Source organism: Pempheris klunzingeri, chromosome 23, assembly GCF_042242105.1.
Source record: "Pempheris klunzingeri isolate RE-2024b chromosome 23, fPemKlu1.hap1, whole genome shotgun sequence".
NCBI lineage: Eukaryota > Metazoa > Chordata > Actinopteri > Acropomatiformes > Pempheridae > Pempheris > Pempheris klunzingeri.
In genome coordinates, this window is record NC_092034.1 from 13,101,303 (window position 1) to 13,128,950 (window position 27,648).

The following is a 27,648-nucleotide window of genomic DNA, read 5'->3' on the forward strand; positions in this document are numbered from 1 at the left end:
TGAATCAGTGTGGTAGTGAAGACAGGAAGAGATATAAAGGGGAACATGGGCATAAAAGGAAGGGAGTGAAATGGGAAGAGGAAAAATGGGGAAATGAGACATTGGAAAACAGAAAAAGGGAAGACGTGGAAATGAGAGCTGAGGGAAAGAGAAAGCACTGGAGAAATGAAAGAGTTGCATAGAAAAGGGAAACAGGGGAAAGACAAAGAGCAAGATCATAATGGGAATGCAAAACTTCCAAAAGGCGCAATACATGCAGAGACACCCTGAAATGCATAATTAAATTATGGCATTCAGTGATTCTCTTTTGTGATCTCTCAAAAGCAGGAAACCACTGCGGCCATGAAATGGAAGACATTTTTATTAATTCCTGTGGGTCTCTTTAGATGCAGCTCGCTTGGTATTCAGGGACATCATTACCAAAATCTACAAAAGCTCTTATCAGTTATAATACTGCATAGCACTGTGCCTGTGTGTGTAGGGGTGTGCGTGTGTCTTTTTTGACAAGGCTTGGCAGCAATCTCTGCTTCACATCTTTTGGCTTCTGAGGAGAATGGGCAGTCCAGCTTTTCTACAGTGTTTTTGACATTTCCATTAGTCAGGATAAAAGCTAAACAGGTATCAGACAAGCTGGACAAGGCTGCATAAAGAGCCTGAACAAAAGAACACCTCTCTCTGATGGGGACATGCAGGTACATGCGTACCAAAATAACTACACATGGCCAATTAAAAAAAAAAACACAGCTAAACATCGTTTTGTCCATCTCTACTTTCAGCCACTATTTTCTCTATCAAATGCATTAGCTGTTTGCACCTACTCATAGGAATTAAGTAGCCCCCCTGGGATTTTCAATGTCAGAACATTCATTATAGGGCTCAATGGGGCACAACTCTTTCATTAAGGGCTCCATAACACATGTCTCACTGGGGTTCAGTCGTTATCTGTCAATGCAGCACTCCACTGCAGCTACATTTGGTTAGGGGGGGGGGTCAGCTGTACCTGTGAGGGCACAGAGGACTCCACCAGCTGCCATGGTTGTGATGGAGGTGTCCTCATTGAAATTATACAGCTTCCTCTTTCTGTCCTTCAGCCACAAGTCCTTGGTTACACCAGGAATGATCAAGAGAACTAACAACAACTTCTGCTGGGTCCAAGGACAAGAGAGAAAAAGGTGGTTATTCAGTGTGATGATGTCAACACGCAACTGTGCACACCCCAGAGAAATGGCAGGAAAAGTTTGTGCAATTACACCCTATGACATGTATCCCCCAATTATAATGATGTACATCATAATTGGGGAAGGCTGTGTTCTAGCTTCATGAAGCCCCCCCCCCACCCGCCAACCCACCTGGCTCCATTCCTCAGCAGATATTTAAACATACAAGCAGGTGGTGCCTGAGCAACCTCCAGTATTACCCAAATGATATCACTATGCAGATTATACATGGAGCTGTCTTGTCGAATACTACTAACAGGCAGGTACAACAAAATGTGCATGTGCCAGAGTGATTGTAGGTGTGTGTGTGTGCATGTGTGTGATCACTGCCCACGCTCAGGAGCTGGTATTTTCAAGGGGAAGGTACACACAAACATACACACACACACTAAAGCATACATAAACACTGCCGAGAAAGGACTATGGGTCACCGTATGCAAATGCCAGCAGTGTGTTCCCAGGCAGTGAGTTGTAATTAATCATATTAATGTAATTGATGAGAGGACAGTGACTGTACAGGTTCATTGAACACAAACCAGCAATCTCAACCTGCTCTCCATATTCCCCAAATCTGGTATTTTTCTGCTTTTTACTGCATTGAAATGTGCGCACAAACGGAAAAAAAGGAAAAGATTGACATCCAGTACAAAGAGAAAAATACCATTAAGTTAAGGCCAGTGGGATGAATGAATTTCTAAAACACCATGTGAAAAGAAAAACTTAATTTTGCTTATCAGGTCAAGAGATTAAAGTCAACCCACTTAGCACAGTTTGCTACACTAGTTGAAATTCACTAATGTGACACCTTACCTAAGTACTTGCTGTAAAACAACTTCAGTTATAGTCTATTCCTATTTGGTTACTTGGTTACTTTGGTAACTGCTTACCAGCTCAAAGTGACATTTTTTGTTGCTGAGTGAAAAAGATCTGTATTATTGAAACCAGTATTATAGAAAGGTAACAATATTGCAAAATTATTGGCATACTGTATGTCATACCACAGTTAGTTGACATTAGTCAGCCCTACTTGTATCAGTCTTTCATGCTTGATAATGTAATCTAAACTCCAACTGAAGGTGTGAGGTGAACAGTTTATGTACACGCACACAGTAAATGTGCTTTGTTCAATTCCCTGATTCCTAATAACCTGCTTCTATGCTAAAACCAAGTCAGAGCTACAACATAAATCTCTAATGCAAGAATTGCAAAATATTAAATACATATGTTGTTCCTATGCAGCAGAAAAGTTGAGTTTGTATTACTGAGAGCTTAGGTAACAGCCTGACCACAGGAAAAAGTTTCTCATTTAATCTCTGAAGTAGTGTCATGTATAATGCATTTAAGAATAAATAAGACAACAAATTGGCTTGGAGAGCGGGAATGACTTTCATAGAATTAGGGCATATGATCTGATTCACTGATATCATCACTACAGAATAACACTCAAAAACTCATTTTGTTCTAAAAGCTTAAATTAACATCTGGTGGCTCACAAACTCCAACTTCCCTTCATTGTTTATAATGCACTTCTGAGACTGTAAGTCTGGATGGCACAGCAGGTGAATCTGTGCTCTTGGCTTTCGATGAGAGTTGTTCATGTTCACAAACGCTCATTGGACTGTAGTAAAACACAAGAATAGCATATGTCTTGATTTGAGTGGTATTCCACTTTAACGCTTGTCTGCAATGTAGATAATGTAGTTGTAACCCTGCAGGGCGCCACTGCCTGTAGATGGGACGCCACGACAATCAGCTCTTCATTGATGACAAGCTTTCCATTAACAAGTTAATGGGTTTACCAGGTTACTGGTGCACAGTCTGGCAATTCTTCCTCCACCAAAGCCTTCTGACTACATTCAACCTCAGATTCTGCATGGGTTACAGTATGTAAGCACAGATACAGAGATATATAGTACTACATATGCCCTGACATACAGTACACACAAAGCATTTTAATAGCGCTGTGAAATGCAATGATATATCGAAGAACTCCAATTTTTATGATAACGTGGTTCACATTATGAGAATAATCTAGCCTCATTATTCTCCCTCTTTTTTTTGTTATTTTGAGCATCGTCATTACTTTTGCCAGTAGTCAGGACTTCAGGGTTGATGTAATTGTGCCGGGACTTACTATTGTATAAATGAAAATATAAAAATCCAAACTCCAGAAGAAAAATCACAGAATTTCTTCCTCCTAGAGGTAATCACATAATTACATAATTAGGGATTTTGGAGGAGAATGATACAGGAAAATTACATGATGTTTTGTCATTTTAAAGCCATCAAAAGTATATTCAAAGCACAAGCGGTAAAAAACTGGAGGCTTTAATTCATTTTCAATACATCAAGAGCATCTACTTGTAGGTATATATTTTTAATGTAATATGAACATTATCTTTATATGAAATCATGTCACACACTCTTAATTAATAACCATCAGAGATTACCCTAATACCAATAATCACTTATTGATCTACAAGATCTGTGTAATACTTCACACATGGAGTATGCATGTTCTTGTGTGTAGACATCAATGTTATTTACCTTCAGGTAGGACGTCCCATTGTCAACAAGAAGCACCATCAGAGAGGCTGCAGCACAATGTCTTCTCCAATACTCCTGAGCTTCAAAATGAGGGGGGGGACAAACAGTCAAAGGACTAAAAGTGACTAAAAGTGGAAAACATTGAAGAAAGTAGGCAGCAGTAGTCTTGTCTAACTTCAGTCTTCCCTGCAGCAGCATTGTCTTTATCTAAGTAAAGCTGAAATGATTACATGGTATCTTGATAGCTTTTATATTTTTATCAAGATCCTGGCAAATATACATGCACCTGAGCTCATGACAAAGTTACAACTCCCAATCTTACCAACCAACTCCTAATCCTGGGATTGACAGCCGGGGCCTGTGGAGAGCATGATGAATAATTTGTGGGCAGAAAGAGCTGCAGGCAGGCGGAAAATTCAGAGACAAAAGTAATAAAATGGTGAAGTCAACAGCTTCATGAACTATTTATCTTCGTGGAACCGATATGTCGTCCTTCAGTCTCATTCTGTACTTTTCCACTCCAGCCACCTCACTTGTCAAAGCCCACAGCAGTCCAGGCTTTATTGAAACTTTGATTCAGTTTCCCAAGTTGTCACTTTCTAAGGACTGTGCGCAATAAAGGAGACAGGTTATTGCAGAGAAGAAGAGAGAAAGTGACAAATGAAAAAAGAAACCTTTACTGGAAAGAGAAAAGCAAAGAGAGCCCACACTACAGTGTGATCTGAGGTTGGATGAAGCACAAAAGTTGACAATGATCAATAACATTAATATGGGCTGCTGCAGACGGGCTGCTTCAGGCAGATTAACTATCTGCTGCTGAAAAAGACAATAGACAATAGTGACAGAGCAAAGCTATTGTGTGATACTTAGCCTTCAAAAGTTTTATGTACGCTTGTGGTTTGCCAAGAGCAATCCCACTTATCATATATGGGATTTAAGTTACATTTAAAGCATTTATACAGAACCAAATAGTCCAGATGAGTTCACAGTGCGGCACATGGAAAACCTTTACTTGGAAGTGCAAATTCATCCTTGACAGTGTTTTAACTGCCAAACCATGGCAGTAAGGTTATCACAGCATTTTACTGATATTGCAAAAACAAGTGAGAGGCAGAGCTTGAAGATACTCCCAAGTGATTATATCAATAGGAGTGTTGTTGTTTACTCACCAAATTAGCAAGCAACACAGGACAAAAAGCTGTGAGTTAGTGTGAAAACTGTTTTGACACTCCTCAATCCAAGTCAGGTAACATTAGCTAAAATAGTTCTATCAAACATTGACTTACAAGTTGTTGTATTATCTGGAGGGATGCAAAAGTGTCTTCAAGTGTAGAACTTTCTGCTGGTGGATACTTAAATACTTTTTTCTGGAGTTGTTTTAACTCATTGTTTTCATTATAGTATATAGGTGGATACAATTAACTAACACACACATTAATAACGACAGCATTTCAAATGACGTTAGGTGCATCAGTGCCCAGGTCCACGCATACACCTTTCTCATGGCAGACACTTTGCCTTGTCCAAGCAGGAAAAGCACAGGTCAAGCTAATATTGTCACTAATGGCTCAGTTCCACTAGACAATGTCAGAGAGCGAGCATGCAATATACTAAGGCCCTGGAACTAGCTCACCTAAATGGGACTGCACTCCTGATGTTATCATTCCTACCTTGTGCTTTTCCTCCTGGGATATGCCAAAATGTCTGGTGTGAAAAAAGTGTAATAGTGCATGCTGGTCGTTTTAATGGTTCACAGGGACACACAGCTGGAGCAGAGGCACAATTAATATTATTAGCTATACTTGTTTCCTGCCATGATGAGTTAAAATGTGTGCTGTGAGATATGCTAGGTCTACAGGTGCACATACTGGATTAAGTATTTGTAATACTGACAATTTATCCTTAGATTTGAAATTAATTAAAAGGGATATGCCAGTGTTTAATTCTTTAGTGCTCAAAATTAAATGAGAAGATTTTTTAACAGTTTTAGGTCTCGTATTTAAAACACTTACTGTTGACCACTAAAGTCACAACACAGTAGTGAAACATGACTCTCTATTACACAGCTGATAGATTATTTCTGCATGTTGTTAATGTTATGTCTGGATAATCATTAAATGATTACTAGAATGAACATTTCATTTTAATGTGTTCCAACAACATGGCTCACAAGCTAGCTTAAAAAAAAGTTAGCAATGTGTTTGCCAACATTAACCACCCCAGGAGCATAACACAGCCAAACTTTAAACATATTTATCAACAAGTTACTATTTAACAGCTGTGTGGGTAAATAAAGGTTATTAGTTTGTACCTATTTTAAGGCTAAGACTAGCCTTGTAAAGACTAACATCACCGTCCTATCGGCTATTTTAGGCTGTTTATACTCGTAGAGTTTGAAATAAATAAATACAAGAACATAAGAATGATAACAAACTCACTTCTCAGCAATATGAAGAAAACACATCTGGACACACCAACATGTGAAGCTATACAAACATTTTTGTTCGCCCTGTTGGTTGCAGCGCCATAACGTCCACTCATTTTGGCGCCATCCGCTGGTGGATTGAACCAACACCACTCGGCAACGACGTTTAAAATTTTAACATAACAAAAGATTGCAATCAAAATCATAACATAGATTCTGTTATAAAATAACAATACTCAAGAATATGTAATAATGTTAGATCTACCTGAAGCCTGATGGCGCAGCTTTTTCAGGAAGTAGGGTGGGTCATCCCTTTACTACAAGGTTGGTGGTTTGATCCCTTGTTTTTCTCCCTGACCAGCGCCATGAGGAGAGAATATATCCCTTTTCCTGTTTTTTGTCTTTTCGAATCTCTTTCTACGACGCTCAGCTAAACCATGTCCCTCCAGGGATTGTAGAAACTGGATTGTACCATGGAGGATTGTACGGCAACGTCGCCGCCATGTTGGACCGGACAATAGACATCCATCCCGGCCAATATGGCGGCGGCGAGTATCCCAGTAACGGGCCAAAGCATCTGTGAAGCACAACACAGAAGTTACTTCTGTGCAGTTTGTCGCTCTGCCCATTTACCACACACCTCCACCCCAAAATAAATGACAGTCTAACAGTAGTTTTTGCACCTCGGTCTCAATCAGCATCGTTTCTCTTTTGTGTTAAGGACAACATCTTCTTTAAATTCATTAAGCCACGTCTACCAAAATTACACTGGACCTTTAAAATGAAAGAATGTTTGATTTAATGAACTAGTTTTTCCCTGAGTCATCAACAGCACTAGCAGGCATATCCCAGTCTTTTTTAGAGATCTTAATGTGAGCACTTGCTAAAGCTCATCTCCCACCCCCCTGTGGGCTGACATCCACATCTAAATGACAACGCAGTTGGCTCTTTGTGGCTGCTCAGAATGTCAGCAAGCTGTCCCTGAGGTCAGACACAAGTATGAAACACTGCCGTATTTCACGTATCACATGCCTGCCTCTTACTTTTGACCTGTCTCAAGCTTTTAACATGAGCAAAGGGGAAATGGAGGGCCCCCTTGTAGCATCTCTATCTGCAAGTTGACCCTCAGTTGGGCAGAGCCACTTCTACGGTTTCCTCTAAAGGGTAAGTACTTTACTGTATTTGTGATGCCTCTGCTCTGAGTGCTCTTTCGCTGTCTCATCCTTTTTTCAGGGTTGAGCCCATCATACCAGAGCATCGACTGTAGGAAAGGCAAGAAGTTCAGGGTCCCTCTTTTATCATGTTTTATTTAAATAAACAGAGATAAAACATTAAATTCCCTTCAAACCTTTTCTGTTATGTGAGAGTTTGTGAGTGGGGGATGGGGGGAGGTCTAGTGTTGGTGATAGTGTTGTCATCGTAATGCAGTGCACCTCAATTATCTGTCCAAAACACTGCTGCTTGCTATCACCAGAGTGCTCCTCCCAGACATAGTGTTAAAAGGCAGAAACACAGTCACCAAATAGAAACAAGAAGTGTCTCAAAGGCATTTTGAAAACAACTATATTTAATTTTAGAATTTATTAAGCATGGTAGCACGACAACTTTCAGGCTTCCTTTGAAGACAACTTTATTACCTTATGGATAATTATATTCAAAAACTGATAGAGTGTTACACTAATCACTGGTTTGGGAATTATTTAGCGTTAATTAATGTGAAACTTGCCCTGAAATGCAATAATACAGAGAAAACTTTCCTGTTGTGCAACGTACAGCTCAGTGACATAATCTGATTGGAAAAAAGCACAAGCAAAGTTTATGATGGCTGGCTAATTAAGAAACCAAATCAAAAGTCTAATGTTTCAGAGATACACATTGTACATTGAGCCCTTTTATAAAACAAGATGATAACGCATTAAATGTCATCTATCTATCATGACCAGCAAACTAGCAAAACATAAACATTTGTATCAAAGGACAAAAAAGATGTATTTAAATCACTATATTGGCACAGAGTACTTACCTTCATAGTTGAATATACTATGCATACAGCATACAGCTGCTCTTTTGCTGACCTAAGTCAGATTATGTCTGGCTTCCCGTGAGCGGCTGTGGACATGCATGTGTTTGCAAGTGTTCTGAACTGAATAAAATGTGAAGGTGAGTCAGCGGGGTGCCGGTGTTGGAATGAGCTGGATTGATGTGCTCACAGCGGATGGCCTCGGATCCATCATCAGCTTGTCTAAATTGAGCTCCCGGGTTTCTTCAGTGTAGGGTATACCTGCAGTATAGTGCCCTTTACAAGTCTCTGCTGCACAGGAGGTCACTGTACTAGCTTCATTCACACATGAATGCACACATGAACAGTACAAGAACACACACAAATGCACTCTCATGTATGTCACACACTGTTGCTGAGCAGACCTGTGCAGAGGGCGAAATTAGGAACAGAGCTGTTACACCAGATTGTTACTGCAACAGATTCGTTGGATGCTGTGCATCAGACAGACCAGCTGTGTGTCTAGACGCTCTGACACAGCACTACAGCAGGACAGATGTAGCACACATTTACACTTTTACCTTTAATGCTGTACACAGCAAGTGCCTGTATGTGTTGACTAATGGGCAGCCACTACAACATAAAAGCAGAACGTAGCTGGAAAGAAATGCTGCAGTATTTTTAAATAAGACAGTCAGACAGACATAGATAATGAAACACAAACACTGTTTTCAGAGGAATGGCAAGGGGGGGGACTATTTTTTTTTCATTCACTAATAGTTTATTTCCCAGTTGTTGGAAATAGAAGAAACATTTTACATCTTTGTTGGGGAGCATCTGATGAGTGTGTTAAGTTGTTGCTGCACTCTCTAGACACTGCAAGCCCTTCATGTGTTGCCCCTCAAAAGTCAATAAATGATGCTAGTTCAGGGCTTTAAATCTGCTTCAACAATCCATTGAGGATCAATGTCAGCCAATCAAAAAGTACCAAAATCAGTCGAAGAAACTTCAAAATATACTATAACGAAAAAAAAGAGTAAAAGCAAGTCCAGAAAGTATTTAAGAAATGCACCTGTAGCTACTGTGGTTCATTCACATATCTCAACCATCCACTCTGGTGCTTAACAAAAAACAACTAAATATACAAATGAAAATCAATACCTCTTTGAATTGCCGTAGTCATTCCATATATTAAGTTGTTACATTCAGGTCAAGTGATGTCAGTCATGTTTGTTTCCAGCGGCATAACAGTGTCATTGATTCCTGATGGTATTAAGAGATTAAAAGGTTCCCTGTCCTCTCCGTGTTGTTGACAAGCGTTGTGACTCATTACGGCCATTAGCATTAAGCTGCCTCATCAATAAGCACTTGGCTGATCCATCAGTCTTCCTCAGATGTAGCCCAGGGGACCCCGCCATAGGTCCCTGCCAGCTCCTAGAGTGTCCGCATGGCACCCTTGATCTGCTGGGTCACCGTGAACACACAAACGCACACTCACACACACACTAGCCTGCCCTGGTGTTTGCCTGACAGACAGGATTCGAGTGTTTACTGCGAGCCTCTCTTTGTTAAAGTTCTCTGTTGATGCTGCTGTAAGTGTTGTGTCAGTATAACCACTTCTGCCTGTCAGCATGTTAGTGTTTGTCAGTGCACTCTTGTTTGTCATTTTGCTTTGTGTCGACTTGATTATCGAGGCCTTGAATGCATGTGTATGTGTGCGCGCGCGCGCGCGCGTGTGTGTGTGTGTGTGTGTTGTGGGGTGGGGGAGTGGGTGCACATGCGTGGGAGACAGAAAATGCAGGGAGTCTCTCCAAGTTAGTGTTTCTTCTGTCTCTGCCAAGTTTGGTGATGTTTTGTACAGTATTTTCTTTTATGTGTGTCATGTAGGTGTCGCTGTGTGTGTGAATGTCTAAGTGTCGGGCTATGGCAGTGTCAGTGTCAGTCAGTACTAGACTATGCAGTGTCAATGTATGACAGCCAGCCGTAGTCTGATGTGATAGATGTGATAGTGTGCCATGGTGAATGACAATGTCTCGACTTAGGAACCAGTGTATAGTCTTTGAGAGAGAGCATGTTAGAGACAGAGCCAAAAAAAGACAGGAAAAAAGAAGCAGACATTGGAGGGTGCTACAGTTCGTCATGGAGGGCCTCTCCCTCCGCGTGGTCCAGAGCGCCCATCAGCAGCAGAGCTCCTGTAGTGTTGTCTCTAACAAAGATGATGAATGGGTGATCTGCGTAGAACATCTTGGGTTTTTCTATGTTCTCCTCCTCTAGATCTCCATTCCCAGCTTGAGCGGCCAGCTCCAGGGAAGCCCACTGGAGGACTCCAGCCAGGTGGAGTTTCCCCTTGCTCTTCTCCGACACCCCGGAGAAATCTGCCATCTTCTGGTCCCAGGCATCGGTCAAGCCTAGAGCAGACAACTGTTTCTGGAATAGGAAAACACAGAGTGATGGAATTTATGCACTGCCTAGAATCAAATCTCCCAAAGCTTGAGACCATCCTGAATAGAGGTGTCCTACAGGTTTGTGTGAAGAAGCTGTTGCCAGGACATTAATCAATTATGCACGCAAGACCAAACAACAAGAAGGAGGGAAAGCACATTTTAAAGTTTCATGATGCAGTGACCTTCAGAGGTGGGAGACATGTACTGCCCTTCCTGAACCTCGCCACATGATTAATGTAAACATAAACATATCCTCCAAAACAGTCAATCAGTAACTTTTATAAAGCAGTTTATCACCATAATGTTTATTTACTCTGTATCCCAAAAATTGGAGCTGGGAAGGAAGCTGACAGTTGCCCTTGTTGTGAGCTGGCAGAACAAAGTGGGCGACAGGCAGAGAGGAGACGGAAGGAGGAAGCAGAGGATGAATAATTTAAGAGTGATGCCCCGTGACCTCAGCACCTCCTTTGTTTTGCCTCTGATATGAATTCCACAGAAAGTCGTCGTCGTGACAGGTAGTTTATCCTCCCATGGCAGAGGGCCACTCACAGTGACAGGCTTCTCCAGGGGCCAGATGAGAGCATGTGTGGGTGTGACTGTGTGGACTTGTGTGTGAATGTTCGGGGGGCCACGACTGGAAGAAAAGTTGCAGAGGAATATGAGTGGGTAAAGATCTTGCATTGTTGTTTTCTGGCATTGTTTAAACTTTAGCTGATTAAACGCTTTATTGGAAGTATCTTTTACCGGCAGACAAGAACACAAAATGATTTGGATGACTTGTCTTGAATAAAGACAAATGTTCTGTGGGTGCTGACTTTGGCTTTCTATTCAAAACCATATTGTTAAAGCTCTGCTGTAGTTCAAACGACATGCTAATGGCCAATTGTAATAATCCATGTAGAATCCCTGCTTTTCTACTTAAAAGTTGAGATGTGCATGCAAGAGGAAGTTAAACTGGATCATGTCGGCTTATAGCAAAACATGAAAGAAGTAGATGTATATACAGTTGTAGGCATCTGTCGCTCCCATTGCAGTGTTTCCATGCAAAGCTCCCTCTCTACACACACGCGCCACCTCCTGCTCTAATGCACTTCTATTGTCCTCATCCATTATTCCTCCTCTCCTCTTCCACCCGCTACCACTACATCACTGTCTTCCTCTGCCGCTCTGCCACTTGCCTGGCATCCCCATCCCTCATCTGCCCCGTGTGCCTCTATTGTATCCCACTCTGTCTCTCTCTCTCTCTCTCTCTGTCTCTCTCTCTGTCTCTCTCTCTCTCTCTCTCTCTCTCTCTCTCTCTGCTCCTAACTCAGTCTTTTTACTTGCCTCTGTCTCATCCTTCTCTCTCTCTGACAAGCCAGCTCGCCCTGGTATACAGCCCATTCTCAACTTCTAGATCTCCGTCGACAATCATTTTGAGGTTTTTTTTGCCCCTCTTATCTAACAAGAAAACAGAAACAGACTTAAGCCGGTGGATTCCTCAAATTGTTGAAGACAAATGTGTGTGTGAGGAAAAGTAGCTGGTTCCCTTGTCTATCGTGTCCATCCTTCCTCATTCTCTTCCACAGTATTACTTGAGGGTCTAGCTCACTTGGCCTAAGGCATGTGCAGGTGCCACTATGAAGCATATAAATAGTACCAACCAACCTCACATGACCCTAGCATTCCTCTCCAACTCTCTTATCCTGCTTGTCAAGGAAAAAGCACTTGGTTATTTTTTTGAAGCTATAAAGTGTTTAAAAATTAAGGGACCCCGTGGCTGAATGCTGGGAAACAGGCCAGGGGTGTCAAGAGGAGCCTATGGAGGCCTCATGCACTGCAGAGGTGTTGCACCGCATTATATGGGGAGAAAAACCTCTGGGAGGTGCTCTTTGGCTGCCCTTTCTCTCTGAAGCACCACATGAATCTTAGATGGAACAGCACTGGGCGGACTGCTGATGCCTCGCACACAGCATCAACGAGCTATTTGTCTGCGAGTGCGAGCCACAGGCATTGTCAGCTGGTGGTTTCTGCTGTGTGTGTGAGTGTGTGTGTGTGTGTGTGTGTGTGTGTGTGTGTGTGTGTAGGGCTTTCTTGGCCTGCAGTGGTGGAGTCTAACCAGGCCTAAGGTAGCATGGCATCAACCCTCAGGCGTGCAGCACTCCACATCACATTATTTCAGCTCAATGGTTGAGCCCACTAAGTAGCTTGTTGGATGTACCTGTGGGGGTTTTAAGAGGATAGGTTGTGGCAGCAAAGACGTGTTACAGCTCTATCTGTGAGGAGTCACTGTGACTGACGTTAAGACAAAGCAGCCTTAATAATGACAATGGGGGAAAAGGAAAGATGAGAAGAAAGGCAGAGATCAAACAGAGAGACTATTACTAAACAGTGCTCGGAAACTGTGGGACTTGAACTGGGAAAAGATCTTAGGATTATCAAAACCCAGGAAAGACTACACACCACACTTAACAACATCTCCACCAACATACTCGAGTCAAACAGGGGCACATGTTGGCCAGCTGAGTAAATAATTCAAGTCATGTTACGTAGTAATTCTATGAAAAGCCTTGCACGGTGGTATATAGTAGTGAATGTACTTTCATATTAGTGATACGCAGATTGCAATTATATCTGTGGGAGCCATGGATAACCCATGGGTCAGCCAGGTCAGGTCATGAAAATTGGGTTGCGGGTTTTAAGCCCCATTTTTTGTCGGGCATGAACGAATGCGTCTCACCACTAAGAGAGACGCTGTTTAGGCACAAACTAAACAAAAATATCTTCACTGATTATTTAAATTATCTGACACGCCTACAGGATCAGTCAGGGTCTTATTAATAATTTATTTGGAGTAAAGCAGCCATCCTCCTGATAAATCCTAGTTTCCACTATTGCCTCAAATTTATATCTACACTTTTTGGTTTTGCTGCTTAAATGTCATTGAATATTTGCTGCAGTGACATCACTGGCCGCATGGAAACATTTACACATAATAAAGAAATCACCTGGAAAGCTCCTGCTACCCAATTAATTTATAGTTATGTTATAATCTACAGGGACAGGTAGAGTGGAAATGCCCACACGGGTGTGGGTCTCTAAATCGGAGAAAATAATTTGTCTGGGTGGGTGGCAGGTTGGTTGATTTATGCGTAGGCTACATGCAGATGATGTCAGAGCCAACCCTCGCGTCACTGCTGTCTATGTATTTCTTTAAATTGTCCTATTTTTTATTGTACAGCACATTTATTGCTTTTGGGAATGCAGTTGAGCTGACACAAATTTCCCCAAAGGTACAATTAAGTTCATTTTTCTCTCCTATCCCATAAGAAACTTAATATTTGTTTCCCTGCATAAAAACAGAAATGGACATCAATCAAAGAGAGTCTGGCAAAGAAAAGAGGAAAAACACTAAGTTTAGATGAGATAGCAAATGAAAAACAAGTTTTCAGAGAAAGCTGGTGTGTGGGTGAACTTTGTGACAATGAGTGTGAGCAAGAGTGAGTGAACTGAAGCAGAGCTGTGGCTCTGGACTCAAACCTGATAGTAATGATTCTCATGGTACACTGCAATATTTTACTTAGTTACTGCAACTTAGTAACTTAGTTACTGCAAACCCCTAACAGGCCAAAACTCCAGTCTACAGATACAAAAAAGAAAAGCAATGGCACAAATAAGAAGCTGGAACTTGGCAATTTTGCTTGAAAACTGACTTAAATGATCACTTGTTTCTCCCACTAAGTGAAGTCAACTGTGTAACTTAATATTATACTTACAGCACATGCAGCATCCCTGGTGGAGATCTTTATTGCATGTCATCCACCTCTCTTTCCCATCCTCAACTGTCAGCCTTTATACTATCACTTCACTACAATCAAATAAAGATGAAAATGCCTACAAAGAAAAAAATTTAATTGAGAACATCAGGAATTGACTGGATCAGAGGGCAAATTATTTAAATTCCAAAACACAGCACTGTATGATTTTTTTTCCTCCCCACTGTCAAAACCAACAGACCCTGACTGAGACTAGGTCCATCCTGGTCCAATCAATTGTGATGCCTATATCATGACAATAATGAGCCCAAGAATTGTGAGAAACTAGGGGTAAAACTCTCCTCACGTCCACTGCCCCTGCACAGTTTACACCTCCTGTCCCCTCTGGCTTAGCAATCACACCCCCCAAATGATTCTTTAAAGCTGTCAGCACCTTTAACAACTACAGACATGTTCTGCTTAATTCAATACTGCCCTTAACATCCTGCGTGGGTGGTCTCAAGTATGCAGTATGTCGTACTGGCATCATCACAGCCCCATTTCACAGACTCATTTGATGCAGGCTTTTAAAAAAGAAAAAAAAACCTCTCTCTTTCTATCAACTCTCTTGAGGCTTCAAAGCCTCTCCATCTCTTTATTGAGTCTCATCAGCAACACAGGCTATTGGTATCTTATTTACATGGGCTTTTACCTCCTTTGTACGGTCAATACAATCTGTGTCTAATTCACTTGCTCACATATACACATGAACTGCTTTTTATTCCACAAGGCAGGCTCACCACAAATGAAAAAGGAGAAAAAAGCCTTAGCTTTTAGTGAGATATTTATGGCCATGAAACACATCTGATTAACTCATATGATGCAAAGCTGTGGTAGCTATGTTAATACAGCTGTCCCTCGACACTGTATACTGAGGAGTGTGCTCTTGTAAATATTTGATGGCCTTTTGACCTCATTAGCCATGATTGAGTGAGCTCTCCGGTGCACACTCATATTTCTTAGTCACCGACTGGAGATAGAGTCAGAATGGAGCTTAAGCTCGACCATTAGTGTGTGTGTGTGCGTGTGTGGCCTGGTCAGCACTGTATCAGAGACAGAGAGAGAGAGCGATGAGGGTGGTTTATTCAGTGACCTCTGGGCCAGGCTTGTTAAGAGGGTTCTCTGTCTCTGGCTACAGACTCCCAACACAGTCTGCCCTTCACCAGAGGAGAACACCACAAATAGGGAGAAGTAAAGAAAGAAAAAGGCAGAATTCTGCAGCTATTTATAGTCTTCTGTGACACTTTCCACCTTGTCCCCAAGCAATCATTGACCTCCCTCGTCCTTCTCCACCTCTCCTGCTCACTTGCCGAATGTCACTCCTATTTAGGTCAGCAAAGCCTGTGTGATGCTGAGTGATGGCGTATTACAGGTGCATGTGAGACCTACAAAAAGGAATTAGATCCCTGGGTATGATATCACAGAGAGGACAGAGGTGAAGGAGGGATTGGGTGCGCTGGATGTGGCAGAGCCATGCAGTGACTCACAGGTGTGTGATTTTGTTTGTTCTCATTTGCCTCACATAGAGGACACGTGTATTAGGGTTGACATACACACACACACTCACACAGCTATGATCTTGTCTTTGTCCAGATGCCGCCCTCTAATCTCAGGAGTCCATGGCTGTCCCATGCACTGACAGACAGGGTGGTAAACAGTATTAACGCACGGGGATGAGCAAGTATTTGCCCAACCCAATTGGAAAAATGATCGTCAGAGAAGACATGGCAAGCTGTCACTGGCCAGAGGGGTTGGACTGACAGATGAAATGAGATTGGAGAGGGCTGAGGGTTTGGTCAGAGCTTTAGTCCTTTCATAATGATTCCTCAAATGCACTTCTTTTTCTTGAGAGAGCAAACGGAGGGAGACAACTCGTGACGAGTTAGAGAAACAGAGGACAAAGCATTCAAGTGCTTCTCCATAATTAGTTTACATAATGGGAGCAAAGTACAGCTACTTTGAGTTATTTACAGAAGTAAAGTTTTTCTTTCTTTTGTCAGGCAAACTCTCCCGCAGACACAAAATAGAGGATTTGTGAAACAGCATGTTTTCTGCTCTTTTCCCTGGCAAAGTCATAGCCGTGTCAAAAGGAGTTGTTTTGAGCTGCAGTTCTAGATTACAGCCTCCTCCCCAGAGTGTCCTGACAATGTTAATATCAAAAGCTTGTTCTTCAGGGCATGGCTAGCAGAATAACATGGCACCACAACTCTTCAGAGATATTTGTTAAACTACAAAAAGGGCAAAGTGGATTTCCATCCATGATGAGGTTACAATGTACATCTAAAGAGGACATGGTAATAGGTTCCAGTTAGTGTGCCCTGCCTTGGGGAAATGGGTTTTACTGGCGAGCCCTCTGTATATGTCAGGTTCAGCTAACCTCTCTCCCTCTCTCTCTAACTATTGTATCTCTCTCTCTGACTCGAAGGGTGTGTTCACACTGAATGTGAAACAAACTGTAGAAGCAGAGTGACATACAAAGTCAATGGACAAATTTAAGAGGACCCAAACAGACATGCATTTGCTTTAAGTAGTGGGATTCAAGGTGTGGATGCATCCATGCAATTTGAAAATGTTTCAACTTTATACAAACAATCGTGCTGATTCTGAGTTTTTAATTACTTTTATGACATTTAAGTTTCTGGTGAGTTCTGAAATCAGTCTGAGGTGTCGCATTAACATGCGCATAGACACCCATCACACTACGGTCAGAGCATACATTGTGAGTAAGTCACTAAGTAAATACATTTTACTTATTAAGCGCCTTTCCAAAAAAGAGTTACAAAGCGCTGTGAAATAAAAACACTGATGAAAACAACAGTAATAAAACCAAGAAATGGGCAAATATCAGCACAAAAACAGAAAAAACCACACACAGAATAACAACATAGAGGCATTCCATATGCATGGACAACAGTGCATATGAAACAAGGGTTTTTTTGATAGCTTCTTAAAAATGTTCAATGATTTGGCATTTTTATAGCCAAGGGAACACCGTTTCAGAGACTGGGAGGTACAACTGCAAAAACTTGGGCGCCTATTAATCACCTGCATAGTTTTGAACTAGTACCATCATGTAGCTCTTGAAAAATAAGGTCTGGTAAATTAAGTAGACTTGTTATTTCATTGTGTCAGATTAAAAAAACAACTTAACCCTAGTAAGAAAGTTTCCTTTTCAATAAGCTTGAAAAGGAAACTTTCTTTTGCCATGACCCATATCAGCAGGACAGTCTCAAAGGTGTGGAGGCCTGTGTGATTCTAGCAACTTGCCTGTACCTTTGCCCCTGTGATGGACCCAGTGGCCTAATCAAATACGTGCCTTTCCACTAGCTCGACAACTCTACACCCTTCCGCTCAGCAGCTAGACAGAGTCTCCAGCTTGGCCTGTATGAACCTCAACAACCCCCATGATCTCACATTAGCATCAGAAGCCACTGTTGCATGTCTGCCTGGTGCTCCTCCTGGCTTCCTCTTCTCTGACTCGGACCAGCTACCTGCTGGCTCTGGGGTCAACAGGAGCAGAGATACAGGTAGGCTACCAGCTGGGTTGTGGCATGACCTTTGTACTCCTGCAAAAGGAGGTTTGTGGGAGGATTCGGAAAGCCCACTGAGGAGCAACAGGTCATGGTCATCCTCAGGCCCCTCTTAGCCTCCTAGCAGCTAGGGTTTGATTCCCTGCAGAGGGCTGTTACAGCCCAACACTGTGTGTACAGCATGATGCCCATCACCTCAAGGGAGAGAGAAGTGTGGGAAGGAGTGACATTTGAACTTGAGCTTGAGTCAGAGTCTGCATTGAACTGGAAGGGGCATGCCAGGGCACTGCTTCACTTACTAAGAGCTAAAGAGGCAGAGGCAGAGGAAGACAGAAAAGTAGGCAAGGTCACAGGTGAAGAATGCATGGAGGAAGAAAGGAAAGAGGAAGACATGACATATAAGAAACATTACACAACATGGAGGCAGAGCAGCAAAGCACAAGGACAGCGAGAGAGGAGAAGGAGCCACGCAACGAGGACAGACATGAACAGAGAAAAAAATACTTGTGAAGGGGAAGAGAAAAAGAGCCGAGATAAGGAGTGCTAGTCAGGATGTGGAGGTGGCCAAGACAGAAGCAGAGAACAAAGAAGAGGATGAAGAAGGTGTAGAAACAATGAGAATGATGACTGGTTTTCTTGGAGATGTGACAAATTGTATCAGGTGAAGTGAAAAATGATGCAGTGTGTGGACACAGGAAATGAATGCAAGATAGAGTCTATGAGGAGAAAATAAAAGGGAAGGCTGCAGGGATCCACTCTGTCAAACTCCACCACAGTATTGAAAAGCTGAGCAACCACCTCTCCTCTGCACATTTAATGTACTGTATAAGCACATCACCTCAGCCCACTGTGTCAAGTACAAACGCAGTGAAGTGGAGTAAGAGGCTAACTAAAAAGAATTACTTCAGAAACACATGTAGTTTCCCCTCAGAAGAAAATATCACAAACCCAGCGAGGGAAGGTCAGGAAATTAGGCCAATTCAAGATGGGCAGCATCTGGTGGGGATGGAGCACCTGAATGTTCACACTCACTCCAAGGATTTGCCAGAGCCAGTCAATGCCCTTAGGGAACATTTATGAGCTGCAGCCGCATGTGCATCACAGGGAGGGAGGAAAAGGATGCAACCACAAACGTGGAGGACACACTCCATAAAGACATGACCTTAAAATGAAACAGGGTGTCACCAATGGGCTAGAGTAAAGTCAGTGACATAAAGAAAAAGACTTTCTCTGCCTATCAGGTGAGGAATAAGACATCAGCCAAGTTTTTTGTCCAAACATTCAACTCAGTCAACAGCAGAGATACCACTCTGCCTGCCAGATAACACAGACATGATGCATTCATAGACTGTAAAAAAATAAGAAGTGGACGTGGCTTCCGTGTCTGAAAAGTGAAGCCTTAAATCTGCATTTCATCTAAAGGCCAGCAGGGGGCGATGCCACTGGCTCAAACAAAAAGAAGTTTGATCATCTATAAGAAAATGACCATACCTCTCACTTGATTTATTACCTCAATAAACACTTCCTAATGAGTTTATGTCTCCGTCACTAGTTTCAAGTCTTGTTCAGTACAACATGATATTCATTTAGTCAATTATGGTCCCATTTAGACGAAGTAAAATAGACAATAAAGCAGGGTGGGACTATCTTTGATGTCTTCTTGGAATGAATGTCACTTCTGGCTCCAAAAAACCAAGTTGGCGATGAATGTAAAGCCAAACTCAAGGCTTCAAAACGGCATTCCACGAACCAGTAGGTGATGTCACAATGGCTGTGTCCACTTCTTACATACAGTCTAAGGTTGCATTACATGCAACTCAACATTAAAACAAAAAAATTACAATGTCATTTATTTAAAACTGCAGTGTAACATGGAGCAAGGTATTCAAATTTTAGTTAAAAATTGATGAGGCCGAGGTCAAGTTTATTCCATCTTTATGTAAAATGACAATGCCGATTCCACTAGTATAACAATAACACAATAACTTACCATAAGTTGAAACTTACTGTGGGCTATTACTAACTATAATGTCATCATTTCAGTTTTGACTTTACTTTTTCGACTGTGCCTGCAGATATTTTCAAAATATTTCACCACATATTAATAAAACTTGATGTTTGCTGTACTCACCTGCAGGTTGAGTGTGCTTGTGATGTTCGCCTTGGGCAGCGAGATGATCACACTGGTGATGTTGGTTTTCTCCAGCCACTTGGACAGCAGCTCAACGCTCAGAAGCTTGTCCACCCTCGCCAGACTCTCGACATGGAAGGGCAGCAGCAGCACGACGCTGGCCTTGCCTCCCCACAGAGGGAGCTCCAGAACCTGCACCATGTTTTCCATGTCTTCATGGTGACGGTACAAACCTGGGGGAAAGGACAGGCGGAGGCATGCACAGCGATGAGGAGTGTCTTTGCCAAAATGTAACAGTTTTTCAGCAGTAGTTCAAAGCAAGGGCTTCCTGCAGCAGTTCTCTTGGAAGTCGGTTCAGACGTGCACGTTCAGCTGCGTCACCACAGTTATTTGATGCCAGCTGAGTTCTAACCTGCATAAATTAACTGAACAACAGGAGTAAACACCACAGTACTGCATTCAATCCATTTAAACATAATGTGAATGCAACCTTAGAGGGGATGACAAAGGAACACTAAAATCATCTTTTTCTTGAATTGGAAATGACATTATCATATTACATTCCATAGAATACAATGTACCCCTGAAACATCTTTTACTGCCGTCATAGCAGAAAATCACTCTGCCTTATTGTTGTTTTAAGACAATACATAAAATATGAAAAGCATGTTAAATAAATCATGAGGTACACAGTGATAAATAAGAGGGAAGCAGATTGGACCTTACAGATGTTCAAGCCATTTTAGAGCTCAAATTGCTTTTTGCTGCATTTATCTGCTGGCAGGAGTACAGCAGCAACAGACTGTATTTTTACCTGTTCTGTGCATCATCATCACTTTGGTGTATTTCTTCCCCAGGAAGTTACGATGATCTGTGCTCTCCTCGCTGAACTCTCTCTCCCACAGCCCTGAACAAACAAGCACAGAGGACAGAGCCGCTGTGAATACCAAATTCCTGACATGGATAGGCTGTAAGAAAATACTGAATGATTGAAGGAGTTGAAAAGGTGGATAATAGGTTAAACAATGCCATGTTCATAAATACATATAGAGCTGATGCACAGTGACACTGGCTGACACTGTGCATGAATCATCAATATCTACTGCCCATTAAAAAATGTCTACTCTACTCAAAGCTGATGAGTTGAGGATGCCAATCCGAGGCAGTTATGAGGTCCTTAAGGCCACATCGTCCCATCACAGTTCACCACATTCCCGTTGGCTCTACTAACCTTCTGACAGCTGTCAGTTTAGGAGGGGCTGAGAGTTATGGAATTACAGTTCTAATAACGTCACAACACTTTCCCAAAGCCGCTGGCCCATTCAGTCGTGCAGGGAACACAGGATGGAGCAGGGAGGTCGACAGATTACCACTTGTACTCATGTCACTCTTTGTGAAGGACACCTGAGGTCGGCTAGAGCTAAAACTAATGATGATTTTCATTATCGATTTAAGATTTGAAAAGATCACCACACTCGTGACACAATACTAGGGTCTAAGAAGGCCAAAAAACTCTAATGGGTCATTTTCCCTGATGAAAGACTACAGACCAATAGCTCGGCTTTGCCATTAAAATTGGACAAAGGTGTAATCAATTAGTCTTTAAAGTGTCAGAAAATTGTGAAAAATGGCCATTGTAAAAGTCCAAGGTGATAGCTTCAAATTGCTTGTTTTGTCCGCACAACAGTCCCACACAATTTATATTTACATAAAAAAAATGGCAAATATTCTCATTTGAATTTTTGTACTTTTGCTTCATTGAGGACTGTAAAAGGTACAAAAGATTAGGTATTGGACTTCCATGAAGTCAAGGCCTTTGTAAGAATGACAGATGAAAGCCAGACTAAAGGGCCGTCCACACCAAGAAAGAAAACTATAACAATAAAGATGTGAGCACCCACGCTGAATACTAACGTTGTGTTAACAGTGGTGCCAAGCACTCGCTGCTTTGGCATACAGAGATTTTTCGTTCATCAGATTGCTCTAAAAGTTACAGATAGTTGTGGTGTGGATGCCGCCATCCCCTTGAAATAAAGACATTTTTAAATCAATATATTCATTGTTATCGTTATAACAACAAACAAACCAAAGTAATGGACAAATTTAAACTGATGAACAGTTCAGGGATGACCAGTTGTCCTGAGGGGACATAAATATCTGTACCAAATGTCATGGTAGGGATGTGCATTTCAAGCAAAAGTACTATTCTATAGTCACTGTGCACTATTCTAAGATTATTTGAGTAGTTGGCCTGGCCTCATCTCAACGCCCCATATCAATCCACTGGGAGCACCAAAGTCATTAGGAATTATCCTCAGGGGACCGTGAATGTCTGTACAAGAATACATGGCAGTCCATCAAATAGTTAACATATTTCAGTTTGTACCTACCAACAACAGATGCCGCCACCACTAGAGCCACATCACAAGTGGAAAAAATGGTCAGAATTGGGGAGAAAAATCTCTCGCTTAGTTTTGTATATTTTTTAAATACATTTTGTAAATGTTAAACTACACAGATAAAAACCTATTTAGCAGAGGCTAAAATATTCAAAAATGTAGTTTGTGGTTACACTTCTTTCAAACTCTGCTCCCCTGATAATGTCATCAGTGTTTTTGTCTTTGGAAAGCTCAACAGAAGACATAAACACTGTTCCCAGGCTGGCTGTTATTTCTTAAGACAAGCAAACTGAGCTTGATGTGTTAACAGTGGTGCCACTCTAACTGTTTAATTGACTATCAAAATTGATGTCCATTAATTGTCGGCTTACTGTCTCAGCACTATAGGTGGCTTTCCTAAAAACCACCCAGCCTCCTCTGGACCCCAGCCAATCACATGTCACAGCAAAATGACATGTGATTCTCCCTCCCAGGCATGCTGGGGCAAGTAACAAACGTTCACACCACTTCCTATATCCTCCGAGAATGAAATATGATCGCGAAGGAATTCCAAAACAACTAGCTGAATTTTACCTGAACTGGCAGCCATGTTGTTGAAATGTCTCCACAGTCCGTACGGGGAAATGTGAAGAGGTGTATCAAGCAGGAACAGAATGACCTCACCAGCGTGCACAGCAGACTCTGTTGATCTATGTGTGTGGCTCGTGTCTAGACAAGCGGGCCCGCGTTGGGTTTGTACTGCTTTCTCTTCTTTTATAGGACACCACTGTGGCCGAGAGATCACTTGAAACCTGAATCCATTAATATCCATCAACAATAAACAATGAGACAATTGCACAGCCAAGAAATCCAATCGCTCACAGACTTCCCAATTCATACTGTAAACTTCAGGCAAAAAAAACAGCGGAGAATCAATGAGACCGCCCGGCTCCCTCTCCTCCCTCATCAACTTTTGATTACAAGTAGTCGTGGTGTTTCAGAAGCTATTATTAGAGGTTAAATATGTGGGGACTTGTTGTTCTCTCTCGCCTTTTCTTTTCTCCTCTCGTTCCCCATGTTGTTGCGTTATCTTGTGTATAAGTTTCTCTGAATTGGTTTTTTTTTTCCACAATCTTTTTTTTTCTTCTTCCGTCTCCAGTGTTTGTTTGTCTAAAACAAGAACAAAGCCTGAATTAATTAACTAGTGTGGACTGGAACTCCCAAGGTAGGCCTTTTACATCCCTCCACTATGTCTGTCAATCTCCGTCTCTCTCAGCAGACCACATTCTTTTTACTTTTGTCAGTTTTGGCTCTTTACTTTTCTCCCATTTCTTTTACCCTGCATCTCTTTGTCCCCTTCCCACCCAGAAATCTCTCCTTACACTGGCTCTCTGTCTGTATCCTTCTTTTCTGATTAATATCTCTTTACTTTAAACATGGTCCCCTACTAATTGCCCCTGAACTGCTGCCTAGAGAAGGAGGGACGGCGAAGAGCTTTTGTTAAATCCTCCCCTTCAAAATTTAACTAAAAGGAATGAAAGTCAAACAAACAAAAGCAGCCAAGGAAGCAGACGACATGAACACGCCTGTTTCCGGCACCATCTCTCAAACCATTTCACTGTCACCCACTATGAATTAGCCTGGGACACTGAAATCAAAGAGAAATGTAAAAAAAAATAAAAAAATTACAACAAACCATGGGCAGCTTTTAAGAGCGAGAAGCAAACTATCGACCACTTTTAAATTATGAATCTAAACTAAAGGAATCCAATTTTCTGTAATCTAATTTGTGTGCTGCAATCTGCTGTATAATCTAATTTGTATATTTCCTCCACAAAATTAATGAACCGACCAACGAGGGTCGGTTCACAGAAAAACTAATTTTGTAATGAAGTCAAAACATCAAACAAAGAAAATTAATTAAATTGCTTATCAATGTATAGTCTGTCAGGGAATGTTATTTTCAAAAGGCTGTCTATCTGTTGGCAACCTGTTTTCGCTTGTGCAGCCTTGCCTTCTTTGCACCTAATAAAAAAAGAATACCTGCAGGAGAGGAAACAGAGGGAGTAGAGGCAGATAGATGCAGATAAGGATGTGAACGGGAGACATGTGGGACGAAGAGGGAGATGAGACAGGGCTAGATTAGACACGCGATAAACAATGACAAAAGCACCAAAAACAGTGACGAACACCACAAAAAGAACAAGTGAAACGGAAGGATATATTTAACACATCATCAGCTTTTGTGGAGACTGCAAACAAAAACGAGATTCTACGTCAGCAGGCACACAAACGTTGGCTGTCCTCAGAGAAACAGAGCGATGGTAGATTGCAGTCCTGAAAAGTTATCATGAAAATGCTTCTTCTACTAAAATCTAGTTGCAAAAATGCTGACACCCTTGAACAGCCAAATAAAAATAGTAAAATCAATCTATTTTTCAAAAGGGCACGGTGATGAACGGTGAGTTTAAGATAAAGATTATAGCCTATGGATGTGTTTTTGGGGTGCAACTGCTAAATCACAGATGGGGCTTCTAACTGACTGCTTTTGTATTAAAACACTGACTCGTTTCCACCACTGCAGCCCATCACAAAGAAAAGATCTGAGCCAAGCTGTGCCGCCGCAGACTTGGAGCGCTCCAAGCACAGATGTTAGGCATGACACCGAGGGAGAGAGTCTGGACACTTGTTACTCAATTATTTAAGATGACACATCACCCCCCAATGGAAGATGAATAAGCTCTCAGTGATAGACCCCAGAATCATCCTTTATCTGCTGTGTCCACCAGCTGGAGTCCACCTCATGCACGCACACAGAAACACACAGAGACATGCACACTGCACACGGGTGGGCATGCTGGCACACACAGTGTGGTGGGCAAACTGGCGTGCAGGCTCTCAGTGCTGTCTGAACACTGACAAGGCTATGGCGTGCTATATTAATATTCTAAGACTTCCCATCCAATGCAGCAAACAACCTCAATAAAGAGGCATTGCATAACTACAAATGGTTCCATGATTACAAAGCACAACAGTCTATACTCACCAGGATGAAAAATTCAGCAGGCTATAGAGTTGCTTCATTTTGGGGCCACAGCCAGGATGGTTTTGGACACAATGACAAATAATGACATGTTTGTAAACTATTTAACACTATAATTTCCTATTATCCAACCAGTGTCAAGATTTTGTGACCACAGACCAAAGTTAGCATGGTGAAGAGAGTACAGTCAAGCCCACGTGTAAACTGTTTTCACTGTGTGTCCTTTCTGCTCACCTTTAAAACTCAGGGCATTGGCCAGTATCAGAGCTCCCGCCTTAGCCTGGATATTAGCCGCTAAGGGTTGTCCCTCCAGCCCACCGAGGCCAGCTTTGGCCCAGCCATGGAGCTGCTTCAGGTCAGCCTTGGAGTCTCCTTTCCCCAGTGGCTGATGCTGCAGTCTGAACCTGGCCTGGCTCTCCTTCACAAACGCCTGGCTGACTGGAGGAGCTTGCTTGGAAAAGAGAGCTGAGGAGGCGTGCACGTGAAAGCTGGTCCCATTGGCTTCAGTGAAGCTCTTCAAAGCCCCGGACAGAAGCTCCACAGCGTGGGCTCCAGCCTTGGCTGGCGATGGGGTGTTGAGGAGATCTTGGACCTGGCTGGCAGTGGCGCCTGCTGAGCCCTCTCCCAGCGCTCCAAGTGAGGAGGCCACGAGCAGGGGGGAGAGGAGGGTGTTCACTGAGCTCGGGTCAGAGCGGAGGGCCTGGTACAGGCGCAGGCCCAGCGCCCAGCTGGGGTCACCCAGTGGAGCAGGCGGGCGGGCTGCAGCAGCAGGGCTCTTCTTGGACGAATCGGCAGTGCTGCCATGCACCAGGAGGACTGGCAAAGAAATGAGGATACAGACGGGAAGCCTGGGCAGCATGGCAGACCTGGAGGAGTGGGAAAAAAGACTAACTATTAGTGTGTCTGACAATAAGAGTAACTAAGAGAAGCCAAGAATATAGCTCTATTCAGCACACATATTCTGACTGATTTTTAAGAATGCACTGCTGTTATTGCACTGTTCATATTTGAGATAATGCAATATAAACACAGCCTGAGGGCTCCCTCTTTGTGTAAAACTCCCACTTGTACAAACAGCAGCCTCTGCTCCAACAGAGCCACAGCAGTAAACTTGATTTGGTAAATTCCTCCCCACTTGACAACATGCTTATTATCTCACCCGCTGCGCCAAAACCAGAGTGTGACAATTAACTTTGATGAAGTTTCAAAAGAAAGCTTTTCAGCCTAGCACCGAGCAAGTGGATGAAAAGGAGCAAATGAATCACGCGTTTTTCTGTCTGCGCCTTGCAGACGCGCTGACTTCGGTGACAGGAGTGACGGGAAACATCTGTTTGTCTAGCTCAGCCGACTCTGTTATGACTTCTCTGCGGAAAGGAAAGAAAAGAAAGGCGTGTTTGTTCAAATTTACCGTTAATTAATTCAACTTTATCCCTCTCCTCCGCTGCTGTCCTCCCAGCTACGCGCTCCAGAGGAAGTGGGGCTGACACCGGGCTCAGACGTGGCACCTCCCGGAGGAAGTTTACCGTCTCCCCTCAACTTCACCCCCGACCAGCTTCTCTGCTTTTCCCGAAGCCGGTTTACACATTTCACCACCCTTCACCACACTTCTACTACACATCGCAGCTAAATGTGCAGCTTCGTGTACACTAAAAAATCTACTTATGTATGTGAAATCCATTAGAGGAGCCTGGAAATCTATGGTTAGGTCGCTTTAAAGTCAGCTGGTTTATGCAGGCATAATACATTTATGCTTTACAAAACCATAATTGAATATCACAGTTCCTGTAGGGACGTGTTGCAGCAGTTCGGCAGGGATTAGGAGCATGTAATGTTGGGTCTGGTGGAGGTTTTAAAACGAACAAAAATCCACCAGTTGCAGTAAATGAGGCGTTGCACCATACATTGAAAAGAAAGCTTTGTGGCTTCGCCTGGATAATAAACCCTCCTGTTCTTGGCTCTGTGGGGGTTGTAGTTCCCAAAGCCGTTCAAGCGGGGTCGCTAATGGTCTTCTCATGGCCTCGGCTCAGTGACCCTGAGAGGCTGCAGCATGTGGGCCAGGGCCTCCCAAACCTGACATGCAGCCCTCCCGGAGGAAAGGATGTAGACCACAGAGCCAGCAGGAGGATGAGGTCTGGTCCAG

The 27,648-nt window shown here is 42.6% G+C and overlaps 1 protein-coding gene across 1 annotated transcript; it reads right to left on the bottom strand.

Moving 5' to 3' along the window:
• Positions 1 to 10,315: 10,315 nt before the first annotated feature.
• On the bottom strand, positions 10,316 to 26,986 carry serpinh2 (serine (or cysteine) peptidase inhibitor, clade H, member 2). Its single transcript, XM_070855087.1, has 5 exons — positions 26,917 to 26,986; positions 25,743 to 26,374; positions 20,902 to 20,994; positions 20,088 to 20,320; positions 10,316 to 10,615 (listed from the first exon to the last, which is right to left on the bottom strand). The coding sequence occupies exons 2-5, from the start codon at positions 26,365 to 26,367 to the stop codon at positions 10,316 to 10,318; spliced, it is 1,251 nt and encodes a 416-aa protein (XP_070711188.1). The 5' UTR covers positions 26,368 to 26,374; positions 26,917 to 26,986.
• Between the last annotated feature and the right edge of the window lie 662 nt (positions 26,987 to 27,648).